The 18,829-nt window shown below is 41.3% G+C and overlaps 1 protein-coding gene across 10 annotated transcripts in view; it reads left to right on the forward strand.

Annotated features, from left to right (window-relative positions):
- The window catches only part of MED12L (mediator complex subunit 12 like), a 354,280-nt gene that overhangs the window by 35,373 nt on the left and 300,078 nt on the right, over positions 1-18,829 (forward strand). For all 10 annotated transcript variants that reach the window (XM_021069608.1, XM_021069614.1, XM_021069607.1 and 7 more), the window contains exons 4-5: positions 3,060-3,251; positions 7,467-7,626. In XM_021069608.1, coding sequence (XP_020925267.1) covers positions 3,060-3,251; positions 7,467-7,626 — 352 coding nt within the window. The remainder of the gene's footprint in view (positions 1-3,059; positions 3,252-7,466; positions 7,627-18,829) is intronic.

The raw sequence follows: 18,829 nt of genomic DNA on the forward strand, positions 1-18,829 counted from the left end.
CAAACACTCCAAATGTCCATTAACAGAGGCCTCATTAAATAAAATGTGGTACGTCTACATGGTACATTACTAGGTCTATAAAAATGAGTGAGGAAGCTCTCACTATGCTGATATGGAAGGCTCTCAGACATTTACTCAATGTACATAATGAGGTATAGATATAAGAAAGAGAAAGATAGTATATTCATGCTTGTTCATGTGTATTCACATGAAGATACACTGTAAAGACACGTAAACTAATCAAGGCTGTTAGTTGGGGGTAGGCACTGGGGCTTGGGAATAAGGCTCATACCTTTTTTTTTTTTTTTCTTTTTATGGCTGCACCCACGGCTTAATGGAAGTTCCCAGGCTAGGAGCTGAATCTGAAATGCAGCTACCAGGCTTTGCCACAGCCACAGCAATACCAGATCTGAGCTGCACCTGTGACCTATGCTGTAGCTTGCTGCAAATTGAGGCACTGCTGGATCCTTAACCTGCTGAGAAAGGCCAGGGAATGAACCTGCATCCTCACGGATACTGTGTTGGGTTCTTAACCTGCTGAGCCACAGTGGGAACTTTCGAGGCTTTTACTTTATTGATTTTGGAATAATGTGAATATATTGCTGTTATAGTAAAATTAAATGTATAATCATATTTTTATTTTATTTTTTTTGAGTCCTAATGTGCATTTTCTCTGCTCTTGCTCTTTGGGGAACTTTGTCTTTGTTTACAGTTACGTAGTTGTTCACAAAGTTTGTTGGGAAGTAAAACACATATACAGTTACTATGTTCCATTGCCATTATTCACAGAAAAGAATATAATTGAAGGGAGTTCCCATTGTGGCTCACTGGGTTATGAACCTGAATAGTATCCATGAGGATGTGGATTCAATCAGTGGGTTAAAAGATCCTGCTTTGCTATGAACTGTGATGTAGGTCGCAGCCATGGCTCAGATCCCACATTGCTGTGGTTGTGGCATAGGGGTCTGATTCGACCCGTAGCCTGGGAAATTTTTAGGGCCACAAGTGTGGCCCTAAAAAGCAAAAAAAAAAAAAAAGAATATAATTGAAAAAGACATTGCCCAGACCTTTTTTTAAAAACAATTTTTGTAAATCTCTTTAATGATTGGTTTGATTTAATTGAATAATCTTTTCAGATCACTGAGGATATTCTTCTTCTGATAGTACTCAGAGTAGGTAAAACTTTTTTTTTCTCATTTTAGGGCCGTACCTGTGGCATATGGAAGTTCTCTGGCTAGGGGTCAAATTGGAGCTGCAGCAATGGGAGAACCGAGCCTCATCCTTGACCTACACCAAGCTCATGGCAACACCAATCCCTAACCCACTGATTGAGGCCAGGGATTGAACCCTCATCCTCATGGATACTAGTCAGGTTCATTTCCACTGAACCACAATGGGAACTCCCTAAAAATTATTTTATACCGTTTTTATTATGATTAAAATTGTCACTCGTGCATAGTTGCTAGTAAGAGACCTTTAAAATATATCTACACAGGTAAGTGTTTTGTGCCGTTGGTGCAAAGACCAAATATTGATAGAGGAATTTAAAATTAAGCAATTCGTTACTCTTGGCTGCTTGTTTTCAAGCAGCTATTTTGGGCTGGATTTTTGTATTTAATTTATTCTCTGGACATTCTTCAAACTTTGCTTAAAAAAGCGTAACTATGAAGATGTTTAGGAGTTCCCTGGTGACCTGGCAGATAAGGACTTGGTGTTGTCATTGCTGTGGCTTGGGTTTCATCCCTAGCCTGGGAACTTATGCATGCCATGGGTATGGCCAAAAAAAAAAAAAAAAAAAAAAGTACTATGAAGTTGTTTAAAAAAATAAGGCTCAGACTTCTTTTTTTCTCATTTTTATTACCACATTACAGCAACACAGCAAAACCGGCTTTTTTTTTACTTGTACGTCAATCACAAGGATCAAGGAATGCCGATTCACACTAAAAAAGAAGCTTTTTACCCTGGTAGATAAACTTGGCTAATTGCTTACAACTGTGTTCCAACCTGTAGACTAATTGTTTATTGACTCATGACCATTAACTAAGGTAGTGGTTCTTATTTTGCTTCAGCGGGGTAGGTATTTTATTTTAATCATGGTTGCCATTGTCTGCTAACTTTACCGAAGATACTTATTAGAAATTGTTGTCCACGTGTGGCCAAAAAAAAAAAAAGAAAAAAGAAATTGTCTACATCCTGTTATTAAAGAATTCCCAGGGGACAAAATGTGATCCTGTGAGAGGATTCTTGGAAATTCCAACAGGTTTTCTGTGGATTCATTTAATTTTCAGATATTACTCAATCCCCATCCTTCTTGTCCCTTTTCTTTCCTTTCTTCTCTTTTAATTCGGTTTGTATGAAAATGCTAGTCATTCGCAGAAGCTCCCTTTGCTACTCTGCTCCATTCAGAGCAAGCAACTCTAGCTTTCTCTTGAAACACTTGTAACACTGGCAGCCCAATCAAAAATGTTGAATACTTAATTTAATTGAACCTTTTGTAATTTGCCATTTAAATAAATTAGATTTCTCCAGACTCTTTTTTTTTTTTTTTTTTTAAAGCACCGGGTGTAAATACTGAGCTTCCTTTCCAAAAATATGTGCTGTTAAGATGAAATGAGAAAAAGAATGATTACTGTGTGATTACTAGGCTCTGTTCTTATATGCAACACCTCGAAGGAAAAAGATTCTCTCCAAGTGGGTGTGTACTGTGAAAAAGAGGTATAGCTGAAGATGAAAGCAGAATCCAGTCTCTTGAAATTTATTAGGGATGTAATTAATTTTGTCTTACAGAGATTTTCAAAGGCTCTTCTTTTTTCCTTGAACTACTTGTTAATCGTGAAACAAAGGTGCCGTGGGAGCTTTTGCCTTATGTTAGTGTAAGGAAATCACAACTCTTGGCTTCCAGGACTTAAATTCCCGTTTTATTTTTGGTGGGCTCTTTGAAGATTTTCAACTAAATCCACAATAAAAAAAAAAATAAAATACTGATATGCAGATTACTAACATAATTTGCTTATTGTCTTGCACCTTTTTTTTTTCTTTTCCTTTTTTTGTTTCCACAGATTGGCGCTTATTTCAGCAGCATATTAGCTGAGAAACTAAAGCTTAACACTTTCCAGGACACCGGGAAGAAGAAACCACAAGTTAACACTAAAGATAATTACTGGCTGGTTCCTGCTCGATCCCAGAGTGCGATTCATAGTTGGTTCTCTGACTTAGCAGGAAATAAACCACTTGCTATTTTGGCAAAAAAGGTATTAAGAATTTCTTGCATTGTTTTAATTGAGGCCTTATAGAAATGAAGACATTTGAGATGATGTTCAAGTACATATTTCTTTTCCCCAATTCTTTCCAAAACTCAAAAGTCTCATTGGCAGGTATCCCGTACCAGGTGTGTGCTGCCCATAGCTGCCTGCCCTCATTTTGGCGGCATGTGGTACTGCAACATCTAGAGACCTAACATTCCACACAGGAGGCTGCTTATGCGGATATTAGGTAGACAAGATTTTAAAATCAAGAACAGACAGTGAGACTTCAGTTATTTCTGTTGCAGGTTCAGTTTTCTTGGGCCAGGATGTCCAAAATGTGTTAAATAGAAATCCTTGCTTTAATTTATTTCCTTCCCTTGAAAAGTATTCTTCCAAATTCTCAGACCAAGTCTCCTTCTGAACAAGTGAGATAAAGGTAGTGATTCTGTGTGTGCTTGAAAAAAACGTCTTTGAAAAAGTTTCAGAGCAAACTGGGCAGGCTTATTCATAGCCCCCAGCTTTTTTAAGAGTGGGGGTGGGGGGAGGGAAGGGAAGGTTCTTTTAAAATCTTTGCCTTTGATCATTTTCCTCAAGTGGGAAATACTACACAGATTCAACAATCTTATAGCCCCCCCAATATGAAATGTCTTTTGAAATTTAGATGAGAGCTAGAAACCTCCCTCTTAATCTTGATCTCTGACTTCTTACACACATTTCAAACAATCCCCCAGGTCTTTCTCATCTCCCCTGAAACTAAAGGATTTCCGGGGCGCCCATCTTCTGTTCTTAAGTTTTCATTAGTGGCTTGATGCAGGCCCAGTTTAGAGGAGAGCTCCTTTGTGTTTATTTGCACGTTTGTTTTCTAAAGCAATTCTTTGAAAATAGTGCCTGTAGCTCCCAAGTGGCTTTATTTTGCCCTAGAATCAGAGCATTGCATTGCCTTTTTGTAGATTTTTATGATTAAAAGCAACAGCCTAACCCCCTCTTGCTACTAAGGTAGTGCTTCTGTCTGGCTGGACCGAATGGCATTTCTTTTCCAACAGCGAACGTTTAGCATGTGGGCCTGCCCTGGCCTTTGAATTGTATCTGAGGGCTGTGGACGGCAAAGGCTTTTAGTGTCCGGTGGCTTTCTGCCAGAAGTTCATACTGTCCATGTTGGCTAGAACCTTCAAACTCCTATGTAGCCAGCCTGGCATCTTTCTTTTCAGGTTCTCCTTTTTCATAAGCTTTTAGAATGCATTGTTTGGGATGTTTTCTGAAAGCAAGCACTGGTGAGGAATTGCCGCCCTTGCTTTAGGGATGTGATGGTCTGTCATCTTCCAGGAGGGAGGTGAGTTTCAGTGCAGTGTATTAGCCAGTATTCTTCTCTCTTTATAAGGAGCTGCCTCTGGCCAAGTCAGGTGTCCCTCTGGGAAGCCCTGACATTAATTCTTTGCAAAGTTAAAGATGTTTTCTTCATAATGCCATTGAATATACTTGGAAGTATTCCCTTCTTAGGCATTCCAAGAGTCACTCATTCCCATCCCTTGCTCAGCATTTCATCTTGAGACGGCTAGAGCTCTTCTGAGTTGGGTAAAAGGTTACATTCTCTGCATGTTCTTCATATTAGAAAGTTTAAAGACTTCTTTAAAAATGTCTGGTATTTATCTGTGAGGTGGCTTAATACAGAACATCTTCATTTTCTTGCTAAGATCCTGAGTTATCTTCCAGCTCTGATCTAGAATTCAAAATAGTTTCCTGTATGGGATGGATCAGGTTTCTGTGACTGTAAAGCTCCATGGTGCCCCAAGTATTTAGCCACAGAGAGGTCAACAATGGCCCGTGAAAAGGCCTTGTAATTCAATCACGGTCTTCACTAGGTTTGGAAAAGGAAAATTCTTGCTCCTAGGGATGTACTTCCCGCTCTTGAACAGTTCACTAGGAGTGACGTGTTCACCTCAGGTGACTTTGATGATTGTGGTCTCTGGAATTTCTCTTTGCCTCTACTGCCACTTACTCAACAGAGGATGGCTGAGGGTAATGATGGCAGGACAAGGGCAGCCCTTTTGTGGATGGAAAATCATCACATGCTAGGTGTCTTAGTTTTCTTTTGGTAGTTAGATGCAGTTCCAGCTTGATTTAGAAACCAAACAGCTGCCCGTTGGTTGCCTAGATTCAGCTACAAGTTGAAGTCTGATGGTTTCTTGGCTGAAAATGGAATCCATCACTATAGGAAGTCATACTTCAGTCAGTGTAAACATAGTTTCCGTCCTGAGTTGGCCCAAACTATAAATTTGACAAAACTGTCAAAATGTGTCTTTTTCTTTTAATTAAATAATTTTCTTCACATATGTCCTTCTGAATTCTAAAGTCTTTGATCCAAGCCAACCATTTCTCTTAGTGGTCTGCTAGTAGGGGCAGTGAACTAGAGGTTTGCCTTGTGCTGTTAATGTGAGACTCAGTTTTACATGTTCAGAATGTCTCCCTGACCCCTTCAGTTACTGTTCAAAAGAAATTCTTGGAGTTCCTGTCGTGGCGCAGTGGTTAACGAATCCGACTAGAAACCATGAGGTTGTGGGTTCGATCCCTGCCCTTGCTCAGTGGGTTAACAATCCGGCGTTGCCGTGAGCTGTGGTGTAGGTTACAGACACGGCTCGGATCCCGCGTTGCTGTGGCTCTGGCGTAGGCCAGTGGTTACAGCTGCGATTCGACCCCTAGCCTGGGAACCTCCATATGCCGCGGGAGCAGCCCAAGAAATAGCAAAAAGACAAAAAAAAAAAAAAAAAGAAAAAGAAATCTTTAGGTATCTATAAAGATGCTATGAGTAATGTTTCTTTGGAGATGCTAACTTTAGTTTTTGCATGTGCCTATTTTTTAGGCCTTGATCTTACATATAGTCTTTTGGTACCTCTGAATGAAAGACAACCTGAACTTGCTAGCTAAGGTTCAACCCCTCGATACTAGACTTGCTGTTCTGGTGAAAAGCAGCAGCCCCAGTCTTCAACTGAACATACAAGTCTGCACTTTTCTTATCCCTGGGCCCAAACGGATAGTAAATCCAGAGCCTTGTACTCCATGAAAGATTGGGCCTTGTAAGCTAAATTTTCAGGACACTTTCATGTTAAAATGTATCACTGTGGTCCACAGAGAGGAAGTTTTACAGCCTTAGCCTATGTTACTTTCACCTCCCTTTTAGTTTTGTGTGTGCATTGTAGTTGTCTCTGTCTAGGTTATGTTCTAAAGTCAGCAAGCAAGGCAGGAACTGCACATGATCAAAAGTCTATTAAGTTGCCTGTAAAAAACAGTATATGGACACACTGCATTGAAGTGTCCAACCAGGCAGCTTTCCTTCATCATTGGAGCAGCTTGATATTTCTTTGGGAAGAAATAGCCTGTTTTAAAGGGTGAGCCATGTACAAAAAAATGCTTGCTTTTTTTTGGCTCATTGCTGGTGTGAGGGGTGTGCCTCTTTCTCAGTCTCACTTTTCCCATCCTGCTGCATTGCAGCCAACATAGACTTTGTCCACTGTGTTACTCTGTATTCATAAATTGAGTGGATCATATATAGATGAATGGGCTATTCCTAGGGTATTTATAAGGAATTCTAGAAGAGTGGATTAACTGTTTCAAGCGGTTCTGCAGTACATTGGGATACTAATTGCTAAATAGTACCTTTGTGGTCTGGAAGAAATAATTAACTGCCTCAAGTGCCTACTTTCAACCAGTGGATTAATTACCCAGCTATTTCTAGCTCAGTGTTTATTAGCAGATTCACTGATCCATCATTTTAGCCTCTATTTTAAATATAGGGCTAACGGCACCTTTAGAAGCTCTGTGGAAATTGTTACTCTTATGAAATGTTATGGTCAGAAAGTTTTCACTTGATCTGTCCCTTCTAATTTTGAGTAAACTCCTTGGAGGACTATCATGAAATTATTTTCCCTATTTTGTTGATGAGTAGCTTTTGGCATCTGAAGGTTTGAAAATAATTTGTTTTTATAAATGAAAAGGTGCAGCTGATAAAACTGGGTTGCCAAGATGCTAAACATAAGTTTTGATTCTTTTTTCTTAAAATTTGCATAAAATGTTTTCTTGTAAACTGCACGTTCTGATTGAAAATCCAAGACGGATGTATTTTCTCATAGCCAGCCAGAACATGCAATCTTTTTTGTCTCTCCCCTTTAGGTTAGCCTAGCCACGAACATAATATGTGACTATTATACATACGTTATTTGTTTCTAGGTTCCCATCCTTAGTAAAAAAGAAGATGTTTTTGCGTATTTAGCTAAATATTCAGTGCCAATGGTTCGAGCAACGTGGCTGATCAAGATGACTTGTGCCTATTATTCTGCTATTTCTGAAGCAAAAATTAAGAAGCGCCAGACTACCGATCCCAATTTGGGTAAGTGAGACAATATGATATTTAAAAAATTTTTTATGTTAATTTTTTCTTTCTCGGCCACACCTGCAGCATATGGAAGTTCATAGGCCAGGGATTGAATCCTAGCCACAGCTGTGATTTACGTCACAGTTGCAGCAACGCCAGATCCTTTAACCCACTGTACCAGGCCAGGGATTGAACCTGCACTGACACAGACAACTCTGGGTCTTTAACCCACTGTGCCACAGCAGGAACTCTGACATATTGTATATTTGTCATTGATAACGTAAGTAGTTGTTGTCTGTGCATTCTGTACGCAGCCTAGCGAGGTGAGTACTGAGAAGGTCCATTAATGAGGCCAGAAGTCACTTGTGGTGTTTGGATGAGGGGCATGCTGGTCCTGTTCCCTCAGGCACAGATTCCTGATTCTGTCAGCAAGTCCTGTCGCTCTAACCCCCAAATGTGTCCTGTGTCTGAACACTTGACCACCACAGTGACTGACATGCTGCTTTAAGCCACTCCATCTCTTGGCTGGAGACAGTGGCAGCCTCCTAACTGGTCTCCCCATCTTTATTTCTGCTTCTAACGTTCTAGTCTCTCTACAACCGCCACCCTGATCGATAAGCCTAAATCAAATCGTGTCTCTGTTTATAGCTTTATACTAGTTTCTCATTATAATTAGAATAAAGATCCAGATTCTTTTCCACAGGTGTCGGTGCTGTCCGCGATCTGCCCCTTCTTCCTGGGGTGTTCTGGCTGCATGGCCTTCCTTGTGTCCCTTCAACATGCCACACTCCTTCCCTTCCAGGGACCTCTGCATTTCTTGTCTCTGTCCTTGGGTTGCTCTTCTTCAGGGTGTTTGCAGCCTTCTTCTCTTCACTGTGGCTTTGGCTCAAGTGTCATTTCCCCAGGAGATTTTCCCTGGCCACCTCGCTAAAATTGCATTCTCTCTCTTTCTCACCTTCTTTCCAGTTATGTTCTTAGGTATTGCTGTTTTATTCACAGCACATTTCTCTAACTGAAATTATCATTTAAAATTTTTGTCTGTCATCTCCTGCCAACATGTTGACCTGGGTAGGTATATATTTATTTGTTAAATGAACTGAAGGGAAACTTTTTTCAGTCAGTCTTTGCTCTTTTAGTGACTAGACAGTGACTCCTTGAGGCAGTGCTAAAATGTGCTTTGGGAAAGGTTGATGCTACTTAGAAATGTGCACAGAAAATTATATATGAAGATGTCTACTTAAGGATTAGGTTTGCAAATAATTCTTTGTGAAATGGAGACATACTTAAGATTTTATTTATTTATTTATTTTTAGGGCTGCACCTGTGGCATATGGAAGTTCCCAGGCTAGGGGTCGAATTGGAGCTGTAGCTGCCAGCCTGTGCCACAGCAATGAGGGATCCAAGCTACGTCTGCGACCTACACCATAGACCATGGCAGTGTCGGATCCTTAACCCACTGAGTGAGGCCAGGGATCGAACCTTCATCCTCATGGATCCTAGTCCGGATCATTAACCACTGAGCCATGAAGGGAACTCCCCATACTTAGCATATTTTAAGGGAGACCCCCCCAGTTGCAAAACTCTGAGGTACAGGGATGGAAAGTGAAAATGTCCTCAGGTACCAGTCACCATCCTAGATGAGTGAATTGGGGGTGAAGTGTTTGGGAGCAGAAGCAGGTGGGGGGGGGGCAGTGACTTAAAGAACTGGACAGTTGAAAAAAAAAAAAAAAAGGAGTTCCCGTCATGGCGCAGTGGTTAACGAATCCGACTAGGAACCATGAGATTGCGGGTTCGGTCCCTGCCCTTGCTCAGTGAGTTAACGATCCGGCGTTGCCGTGAGCTGTGGTGTAGGTTGCAGACGCGGCTCGGATCCAGCATTGCTGTGACTCTGGCGTAGGCCAGTGGCTGCAGCTCCAATTCAACCCCTAGCCTGGGAACCTCCATATGCCGTGGGAGTGGCCCAAAGAAATAGCAAAAAGAAAAAAAGAACTGGAGAGTGGAGACACTCTTAAAAGCATGAGAATGTAAATTCAAAACAAAATAATGGTCTAATTCCACAGCTGCTACCTTTGAGTGGAGCATTGTCTCATGTGTGTTAGAACTAGCAAAAATGAACTGTACTTAAGAAAAAAACGAAACTGTGTAGTGTACATATGTAAATGTCAAGAAAAAAGTGGAAGGAAATAATCCACAAAGTTAACAGTGGTTATCTCCGAGTGCTGTTTTCATAGTAGTCTTTTATTAATTCTATATGCCTAATTTTTTTCATCAGCTTATTATTTTTTGGGGGGAAACAAAAGAAATGCTCCCTTTTTTAATTAAAGTAGTATACTCTCATTACAATATTTTCAAATGGTGCTAAAGTAGATACAGTACAGTGTTCGTTTCTTTTTCCCCTTTTCCATGTTTTCCTTCTTGAACTCTCCTTCATTCATTCACAGATGCATATGTGTGATTCTTCTCTATGTCTGTCTGTCTGTCTGTCTATCTATCTATCTATCTACATGTCTCTATTGCATTTACTAATATTTCTCCCCACAACCTGGATATCTAGTTGTTTACTAGCTCCCCTACTTTGATGAGGAATAGGCATTGGAAACCTGATATCTATCACATCAAAGTCCTCATTTCTCACCATCCCTAAACTTGCTCCATCCTCAGACTTCTCCTTAGCAAATGTTACAAGTAGTCACCAGGTAGACAAGGTTAAGAGATGTATGATCATTCTGGGCCTTTATTTTTTTCTCAAAATTCTGCATTTACTCCCTCAGCAACCCTGTTAACTTTACTTTCTTTCTTTCTTTCTTTTTTTTTTTTTTTTTTTGTATGTGTGTCTTTTTAGGGCCGTGCCTGTGGCATATGGAATTTCCCAGACTAGGGGTTGAATCAGAGCTGCAGCTGCTGTCTGACACCGCCACAGCAATGCCGGATCCAAGTCATGTCTGTGACCTACGCTGCAGCTCATGGCAATGCCTGATCTTTAACCCACTGAACAGTTCTAGGGATCAAACCCACGTCCTCATAGATACTAGGCAGGTTCATTGCCACTGAGCCACAAGGGAAACTCCATAACTTTACTTTCAGAATGTAATCAGGATCCTCCTTCCACTGCCGCTACCCTGGCCCAGGGCATTATCACCACCACCACCGCCACCATTGCCTGTGCTCTTTATTGCAGGGCCTGTACCTGATCTTGTTTTTGTTTTTGCTCCTTTGATGACAACTTTCTATTTTGCAGCCAGAGTGATCTTGTTAGAACATTAAATCAAGGTCCATGCCTAGGCTCAGCATCCACTCATGGCTGCCTATCTCTCTCAGCCCAGTACCTCAGCCAGCACCAGCAACCTGTTCCTGTAGCAACTTCAGGCACTGACTTGTGGGTGCTGCTCTCCCTCCTACCCTCAGATTTCCCCTGGCCTGCTCCCTCTCCCCACAACCACTGTAGCTCAGAGCACACTTCCCAGGAGAAGCTTTCTTAACCACTCTAGCCAAAGTATCATCTCCCTGTCACTCTGTCATCTTGGCCTACTTCATTTTTCTTCATAGCTCTTAATGCCATCTGGTGTTACATTTCAATTTATTGGTCACCTATCTGTACTGACTCTCAACTATAGTGTTTCTTCATGAGAAATTTTGTCAGATTTGTTCTATGCTGGATGTCCTAGGACAGTACTTGACATACAGAAGATGCTTAGTAATTTTTAAGACAAATAAATGAATAATTAGGCTTGAAGCATTTGTGTGTGTGTGTATGTGTGCATGTATGATTTTTATTTTTTTAAATGGCCACACCCGTAGCATATGGAAGTTCCTGGCCAAGAATTGACTCCAAGCCACAGCTGTGGCAATGCCAGATCCTTTAACACACTGAACCTGGCCAGGGATCAAACCTGAGCCTCCTCAGCAACCTGAGCCTCTGCAGTTGGATTCTTAACCCACTGTGTCCTAGTGGGAACCGTGATCCCCTTCCCCCCGCCTCCCGCTACCACCAATTTGCCCCAATTTGTAATCCTTGAAACTTAAAGCAGCACCAGCTATAATTGTGGGACTGTTCCTCCATTTCTTAGATGCTCTTCGTGTATTTTGGTAACTTGTTCCCGTTCATGTTTTCCTTAACGTTCAGTTTAATCTGATTTTCACTGTCACCAAAAGGCAAAAAAAAAAAAAAAAAAAGAGATGATACAGGAATAATTCTGCCAAATGTAAAACAATGTTAGGACAAACAGAAGTCTGATAGGCTCTCACTATTTGTGAAAATCATGTATTTAGCATTTTTAGGCATCCCGGATACGAATATATCACCAGGACCATATGATTTCCTCTACCAAACAGAGGGAAGCCTAGCTCCAGTGTCTAGACCAGAACATTGTGGGCTTCTTGTTGGATTCCTTACTCTTTGAGGGGATTACTTTCTAACCCCTGACCTCCCCTCAGCTAAAATTTCTATTATTTGCACACCCACAGCAGATGGTTGATTATCTTCACTCACTAGCTGTGTTTTCTCTTCTTTCATAAGCCATATAACATACATGATTCTGTTATTCTGCTCAGTTTTTTACAAAGTATTACATGGTCTTGATGATTATTCCTACTAAAAAGTATTAAATCCCTGAAGGTCATTTGCCTTCTACCCTTGTCTGACCTAAAAAATGCTCAAGGCTGAGAATACTTTTTTTTTTTTTTTTTTTTTTTTTGGCTTTTAAGGGCCACACCTGCAGCATATGGAGGTTCCCAGGCTAGGGGTTGAATGGAGCTGTAGCCGCCGGCTGGCCTACACCATAGCCACAGCACGAGGGATCTGAGCCACGTCTGCGACCTACACCATAGCTCACAGCAATGCCGGATCCTTAACCCACTGAGCAAGTGCAGGGATCAAACCTGCATCCTCGTGGATACTAGTCAGATCTGTTCCCGTCGTGCTGAGTTCCCGTCACGACGGGAACTCCCAAGGCTGATCATACTTTAAAAATGCATGAATTTTAGGAACTCACCCCTAACCTCTTAGGTCTGGCGTCTGGGCTGTACTCTTCCAGGCTCTGCCGCTGTGTGGCTGAGTGACTGAAAGCAAGTCTTTAGTCTCTCCAGACATGGTCTCCTCAACCTTAATCCACATGGCCTTTAATTGTCATGTTCTTTAGCCTTTCTTTATCTTGATTTTGATGTTTTTGAAGGGAGCAAGCCAGTTCTTTTGTAGAATGTCCTTTGATTTGTGTTTGTCCAGTTGCTCCTGATTGGACTCACACTGCTCACTTGCTGGGAGGATCACAGAAATGAGGCTGTCTGTGAGCATCTCAGTACCGACCATCACGTTGTCCCATTATCAGCGGTGATAACCTTGAGCTTTTGGGTAAGGTGGCACCTACCCGATTTCTCTACTGCAAAGTTACTGTTTCACCCTTCGTAATGAATAGGTAATTTAACTTGGTAATATCCAACTGCTCTGCCTCTATTCTTATATATTTTTAAAATGCAGTTGTCGTGTACTGTTTTTACTGCCTGAAAAGAGCACGTGGTTGGTTTCAAATGTCCGATCTTGGTTTGCTAGCACTCTCTTACACCTGATCAGTCTCACTTTTTACTTTGCCTTCAGCACCTTCTTCAGCATCTTGAAGCAAATGATACAGTGCATTTGGAAGCATTTGGCTGTGTAGACACAGCCATAATGTAGCAAATTTCACACTCCAAGCAAGCTATACAGCCAAGCAAGTACACTCATATATATGTGTTGAATTGGATTAAACTGCATACACTTCAGAAGATTAACTTGCAGTAATAGTTTCTATGTTCTGGCTTTGATAGTGAAAAAGTATCATTCAGCATGTTTGGGGCAAGATTGACTATCGAGTGTCACCATTTTCTGGCATTGGTTTTATGGCTTCCATTGTCTTGATGATCGTTCTTAGGATTTGTAAAGTGTTTTCAGGAGAAATGGCCTTTATTCCTTTGTAATAGAAACATATGTTTTATTTTCAGTTCTCACATTCAGCCTTGGAACAGAGCTATAAAGCACTGCTGTTTGATTTTATTGAAGAGAGTTTTTCCTAAAGTTAAGTGGGCTAACAGCAACAAGGGAACAGACCTGTCGTGTAAATTCTTTAAATGTAGCAGCACAGAAACTCTCGCTGTCATTTTGCAGAGTTACAGATCTCAAATGGAGATTAAATGTTTTGCTGCCCTGGGGAGCTTGCAGCAGGCAAAGATGTTCCTGTGCCATGTGTATCCCAAAAATCAGAGGGGCCTTGAGTTTCTGGGTGAGGTTTCACGTGTAATTCTGCGCGGGGGGCTGGGGGGTGGGGGGAGCGCAAACAAATATTTGACTTGGATAAATCCTAACAGCAGAGTTTTAAATAGAGGTGAATTAGGGAAGCTTGGAAGATACTGTAATTCTCTATCTTCATGAGACTGAAAAAATTAAGAGGTTACAGGTGGATGTGATGTTTTGAAAATGCTGTCTAATAAGTGAGCCTTACAGACTGGCAGGAAAGAACAGCAGACCTAGTACAGAATTTGCTTTCTGATATTTTTTAGAATTGAATGAAGTTTCGGTTTAACTGAATAATTTCGAGCTCACCAGAGAAAAGCATTTAAAATGGGCTAGCTAATACTTAAAAATAGGTGAAACTTACACGAGAGTTATATAATTAAAATCTTTGAACTGATTGGGAAACAGGACTTGGTAGTGAGTGACACAGGACGTTGTAGGAATTTCCCCTGCAATAAGGAGGCTTATTGTTGCTGAGTTAACGCATTGTATCACCTCTTATGCTTGCTACCATTACTGCTATCACTGCATCAGTGAACATTTCTTGACCAGTGGTGGGATTTCCCCCTCCCTCCACCACTAGGGGGATTTGGGTGCTCCTTACAGGCCTAGACTGAATCAGTTCCTGCTATGTGCAGTGAAAATGAGCTCTCCAGTCTTGGGGAGATGTCCTCCGTTTGCTGTTGGACCCTAAGGCGGGGTTTGCTGTCGTGAGAGCAGATGGCCCCTCCCCAGAGCTCCCATTTCTTAGCACTGGCCAGGCTCTATGTTTTGTCCACTCTGATTTATTATTCAGGAGCTCTATGAGGGAGATACATTGTCCCCAGTTCTCAGATGAGGACACTGATGCACAGGTGGGTGCATGGAGCCCCTCAACACTTGTGTTCAAAGTAGGCTCTGGAGCCTGTGCCAGGTGCTGTACTGGTTGGTGGGGATGGAGCGGGAGAATGCAGTCACTGCCCGCTCATGTTCACCAGCGGGGGGAGGGGGGTCTAGCCAAACAGACTAGACATCTGGGGAGGAAGGAAGAGTGAACAGTAAAGAGAATAAGATATGGAGGGAGTCCCAGGGGGCCTTGGGAAGCCCAGGCAAGTCACAGAGGAAGTGACAGTTGAACACAATTTTGGAAGAAGCAGCATTTCCTAGGAGGCCAGAGTCGGGAGCTACTGGGAGGAAAGGGCATTTCCACCAGACGAATGGTGTCTGCAGAGAAACAGGGTCATCAAGCAGTTTGACGTAGAACTGCCAGGGTTAATTTTCACCTGACACAACAGTCAGCAGTGGGGCAATGATGAAAGGCTGTGAGGAGGCTTGTCTGCCAGAGTAGGGTGTGAGGTTCTGTCTGGTGAAGGATGGGGAGCCGTGCAAGGACGTTCTGTTACTCTCATTGCTGTTACAACACTGCCCTCAGCTTCCTGTCTGTCAGATGGGTATAATCGACAGTATCTTCTGAGGATGAAATAAGCCAGTACTTCTAAAGTGTTGACAGCAGTGCCCACCACACAGTAAGTGGCCCGTAAATACAGACTGCTAATAGTATGCTCCAGCTGCTGCTAGGACTCTCTGTTAATTATGGTACGCCTTGTGCTGGACCTCTACAGACATTATTTGTAATCATCATAACATGCTTGCAGGGAAGGTTTTATTATTTCACTTTGAACATGAGAGACTTGAGCCTCAGAAGTTAAGTGACTCACTGGCACCAGTGGAGGGGGCTTACTAGAAGGGCTTTGCCCTTTCCTTCCTGCTGTGGCATGGTGGCGGCTGGGGGGATGTGCCTGTCATGGGTCAAGGCCGGGGAGGCAGGGGGGCATCGTTAGGGAGAAGGTGCTGGGAGGGAACAGGCTGCAGGACTAAGGGGCTGTGAGCAGCATCGGAGGAGCTAGATCTCTTGTTCTCACAGGTACCATGGGAAGCAGGCAGATCATAGCAGAGTGTAGGGTGCCAGAGAAAAGAGAGACAGATGAAATTGCTTGCAAGGTGAGCCACTCTAACGCTGGCTAGGAATTGCTGGGTGTTCAGTGTGGTGAAAAGTGACAAGACATATCATGGGCATGAGGCCTTTTTTCGGACAGATAGATTAGAAGAAGCTTAAAATGCTTCATGTTAAACTGCCTGGGAACTGCTATGTTTACCCACAGTGGTTTCTTCTGGACCCCTGAGGTCGCATTCAGTTGGATGAGAGACTTCTCTTGGTTGACTGTCCTCTTGGAGCCACCATCCTTATCGCCCCCCAAATACATGGAAGAAACAGCTACCCTTCTTGCATAATCAGTAATTAATTTGTGACATATTCACTGAGCCATTCAGGCTGCAAAAATAAGCCCCGCCAAACACGTAATTGACAGCTCGGTTTCTTATCTAAGCCAACCAGCTTACTTTCAGTTCGGGTCCCTGAAGATGGTGCCTTCTAACATTTTTTTTGACTTCAGGACAAGCTTTTGGTTTCAAGTCAAGATTGCCTCCACATTTTCACATGTTCCTTTTATCTCATTTGTCATAAAGGAGCTATCTGCCTTGCTTACTATGAACATAACCCTGAAGGCTGGACAGATGAGCTTGTATAAGCATAATTTAAATGCATGCTTTACTTAGCCATGACATATGTAGGTTTTTAATTGGTGAGGTAACTCTGGCTACCTGGTAAAAATTACTCTCTAATAGAAGGGATAGGGCATATGGGTACAATTTTGGTGCCTACAGCAGTCCCATTGCTGAATCTTTCACTTAAAAGTTTTAGCATCTACTGATGAACCAAGTTCCAAAGTGTTATTTCACTGGGAATGTCTAGATGTTGTCATTATTCTGTAAAAATGGACTTTCCCTCATCAACTGTGATAAATCATAATTCTTTCTAAAAAGGCAGAGTAAATGCTAATTTTTTTCCTTTGATTATTGGTTTTCAGAGTAAAAATTTCTGTAATTGCAATTTTTGGCTATTGTTATAGACCATAGATATTTATTAATTCATTATTTTACAACCAGTTACACTCATTATTCATTTCAGGGTTCAAATTGACCCACGGGTGGCCAGAGAAGATGTTTCAAGCTCTTTTGTATCCTTTCCTACAACAACATCATTTGACTTAGAGCATCTCTGCTTTTGGCACAGAAAGATGTCCCAGGCTCATCTTACATTTTTTCTGCCCCAGGTCTGCAGTCAGCAGATGGACCTTGTCCATGGAACCTATTTCTTTCTTGTAGTGAATGGTATTTAGAAAGCAAGACCTGGATGCTGAAGGGGCTCAGTGCTACTAGGATGTCATGGCATCTAAGCCCTGTCAGTGGATGGATGGATATGTATATATCTGTATGTGATATATTCCAGTTTATGTTAAATGGAAATGTTAGAGATAAAGTTTTCTTATTAATTTCTTTTACGTTTATCTCACGTCTGTTACATGGACAATGAAATGATTTCTGGTAATAAGGACATGGTTACTTATTTGTTTTACCCTGCCAGAGATATATACTAGCTTCAGAATTAAAATCTGCTGAATGTTAGGAAGAAAGGAAATACATAAGCACATAACCCTTTGGTGGGAGGTGAAAGAGAGCTGAGTATTGTCTTCCATGGTGGGAAGCCAGTAGATAATGCCTAAAATCAGGAAATACAACTTCAAGTATATTATTTAGAGTTAAAGAGGTAGACAAAAGAAACACCATGAATGAAAGAGTTGAAAATAATGACTTTTGGAGAATGGGAAATTGGGGGGGGGGTGTTATGGAGAGTGGGCTGCTATTTTCATAATAAGTTACATAGAGCTATTGGTCTCTAAGACACCACAGATGTAGCATTGATATAAATAAAACATTAGCTATAAGTCTGACCTCAGCCCCAAAGTATTACTTTCTCTCTCTTATTTTTTGGTACCTTTTCTGGAAGACACCTTGCTGTTAAATGTGCTTTATGCAAAAGATTTGAAGGAATTTCAGAGAATGCATTAAAATTTTGGTTCTAAGATAATATTATAAGAGCTTACTTTTCTCTAAGTCAAGTACTTGCTACTTGGGCCTTAACAAAAATTAGAAAAATTTTACTGTTCTTCCAGGTGTATAGCTGTTCGGTTAATTGAATATGTAAAATTTACAGAGACTAAAAAATCATGGTAAAAAACACATAAAATTTATCATCTTAACCATTTTATGTATACCATACAGTCATGTTAACTATCTACACATTTTTCGGGAACAGATCTCCAGATTTTTTTTATCTTGCAAAATTGAAGCTTTATACTCATTGAATAAACTTCCCTTTCCTTCTCTCTCCTCATTGAATAAACTTCCCTTTCTCTCTCTCTCCTCCCCCAACCTCTGTCAACTGCTATTGTACTTTCCTGATTTCCATAAACTCTTAAAAGTCCTATCAAATGATATGCTGCACTCTAACTCTGTATTCCACATTGTTATCTTTTGGAAACATTTCAGCCTTTTCTAAAGTAAAAATGTTGGAGTTCCCACTGTGGCGCACTGTGATGGGCAGAGTCTTGGGAGCACTGGGATGTAGGTTTGATCCCCGGCCCCTACACAGTGGGTTAAAGATCCAGTGTTGCCAAAGCTGCAGCTTAGACTGCAGCTCGGATCTGATTCCTGGCCTGGGAACTCCATATGCTGTGGGGCAACCAAAAATGAAAAGGAAAAAAAAAAAAAAACCACAAAGTAAAAATATTATAGCCTGTTGCATGTTAGAATGCTAGAATGTGGTAGTAGTGGTGGTTGTTAGGTGTGGGTGTGTGTGTGTGTGAGAGAGTTTATGATTAAATTTTTAATGAAATCAAGGGTAATGTCTGCTTATGACTGCCTTTGAATTTCTTAGAGAAATGCATTCAGAAAACTTATAATATACTTCACTTGAATAAAGAGTGATTTAGTTAGAAAAAGATATATTGAGATTCTCTGCATTGGAGTAGAAGCTGTGAAGAATTCTAACCAAATGAAGACTGTGCTCTCTGCCTT

Source organism: Sus scrofa, chromosome 13, assembly GCF_000003025.6.
Source record: "Sus scrofa isolate TJ Tabasco breed Duroc chromosome 13, Sscrofa11.1, whole genome shotgun sequence".
Classification (NCBI taxonomy): domain Eukaryota; kingdom Metazoa; phylum Chordata; class Mammalia; order Artiodactyla; family Suidae; genus Sus; species Sus scrofa.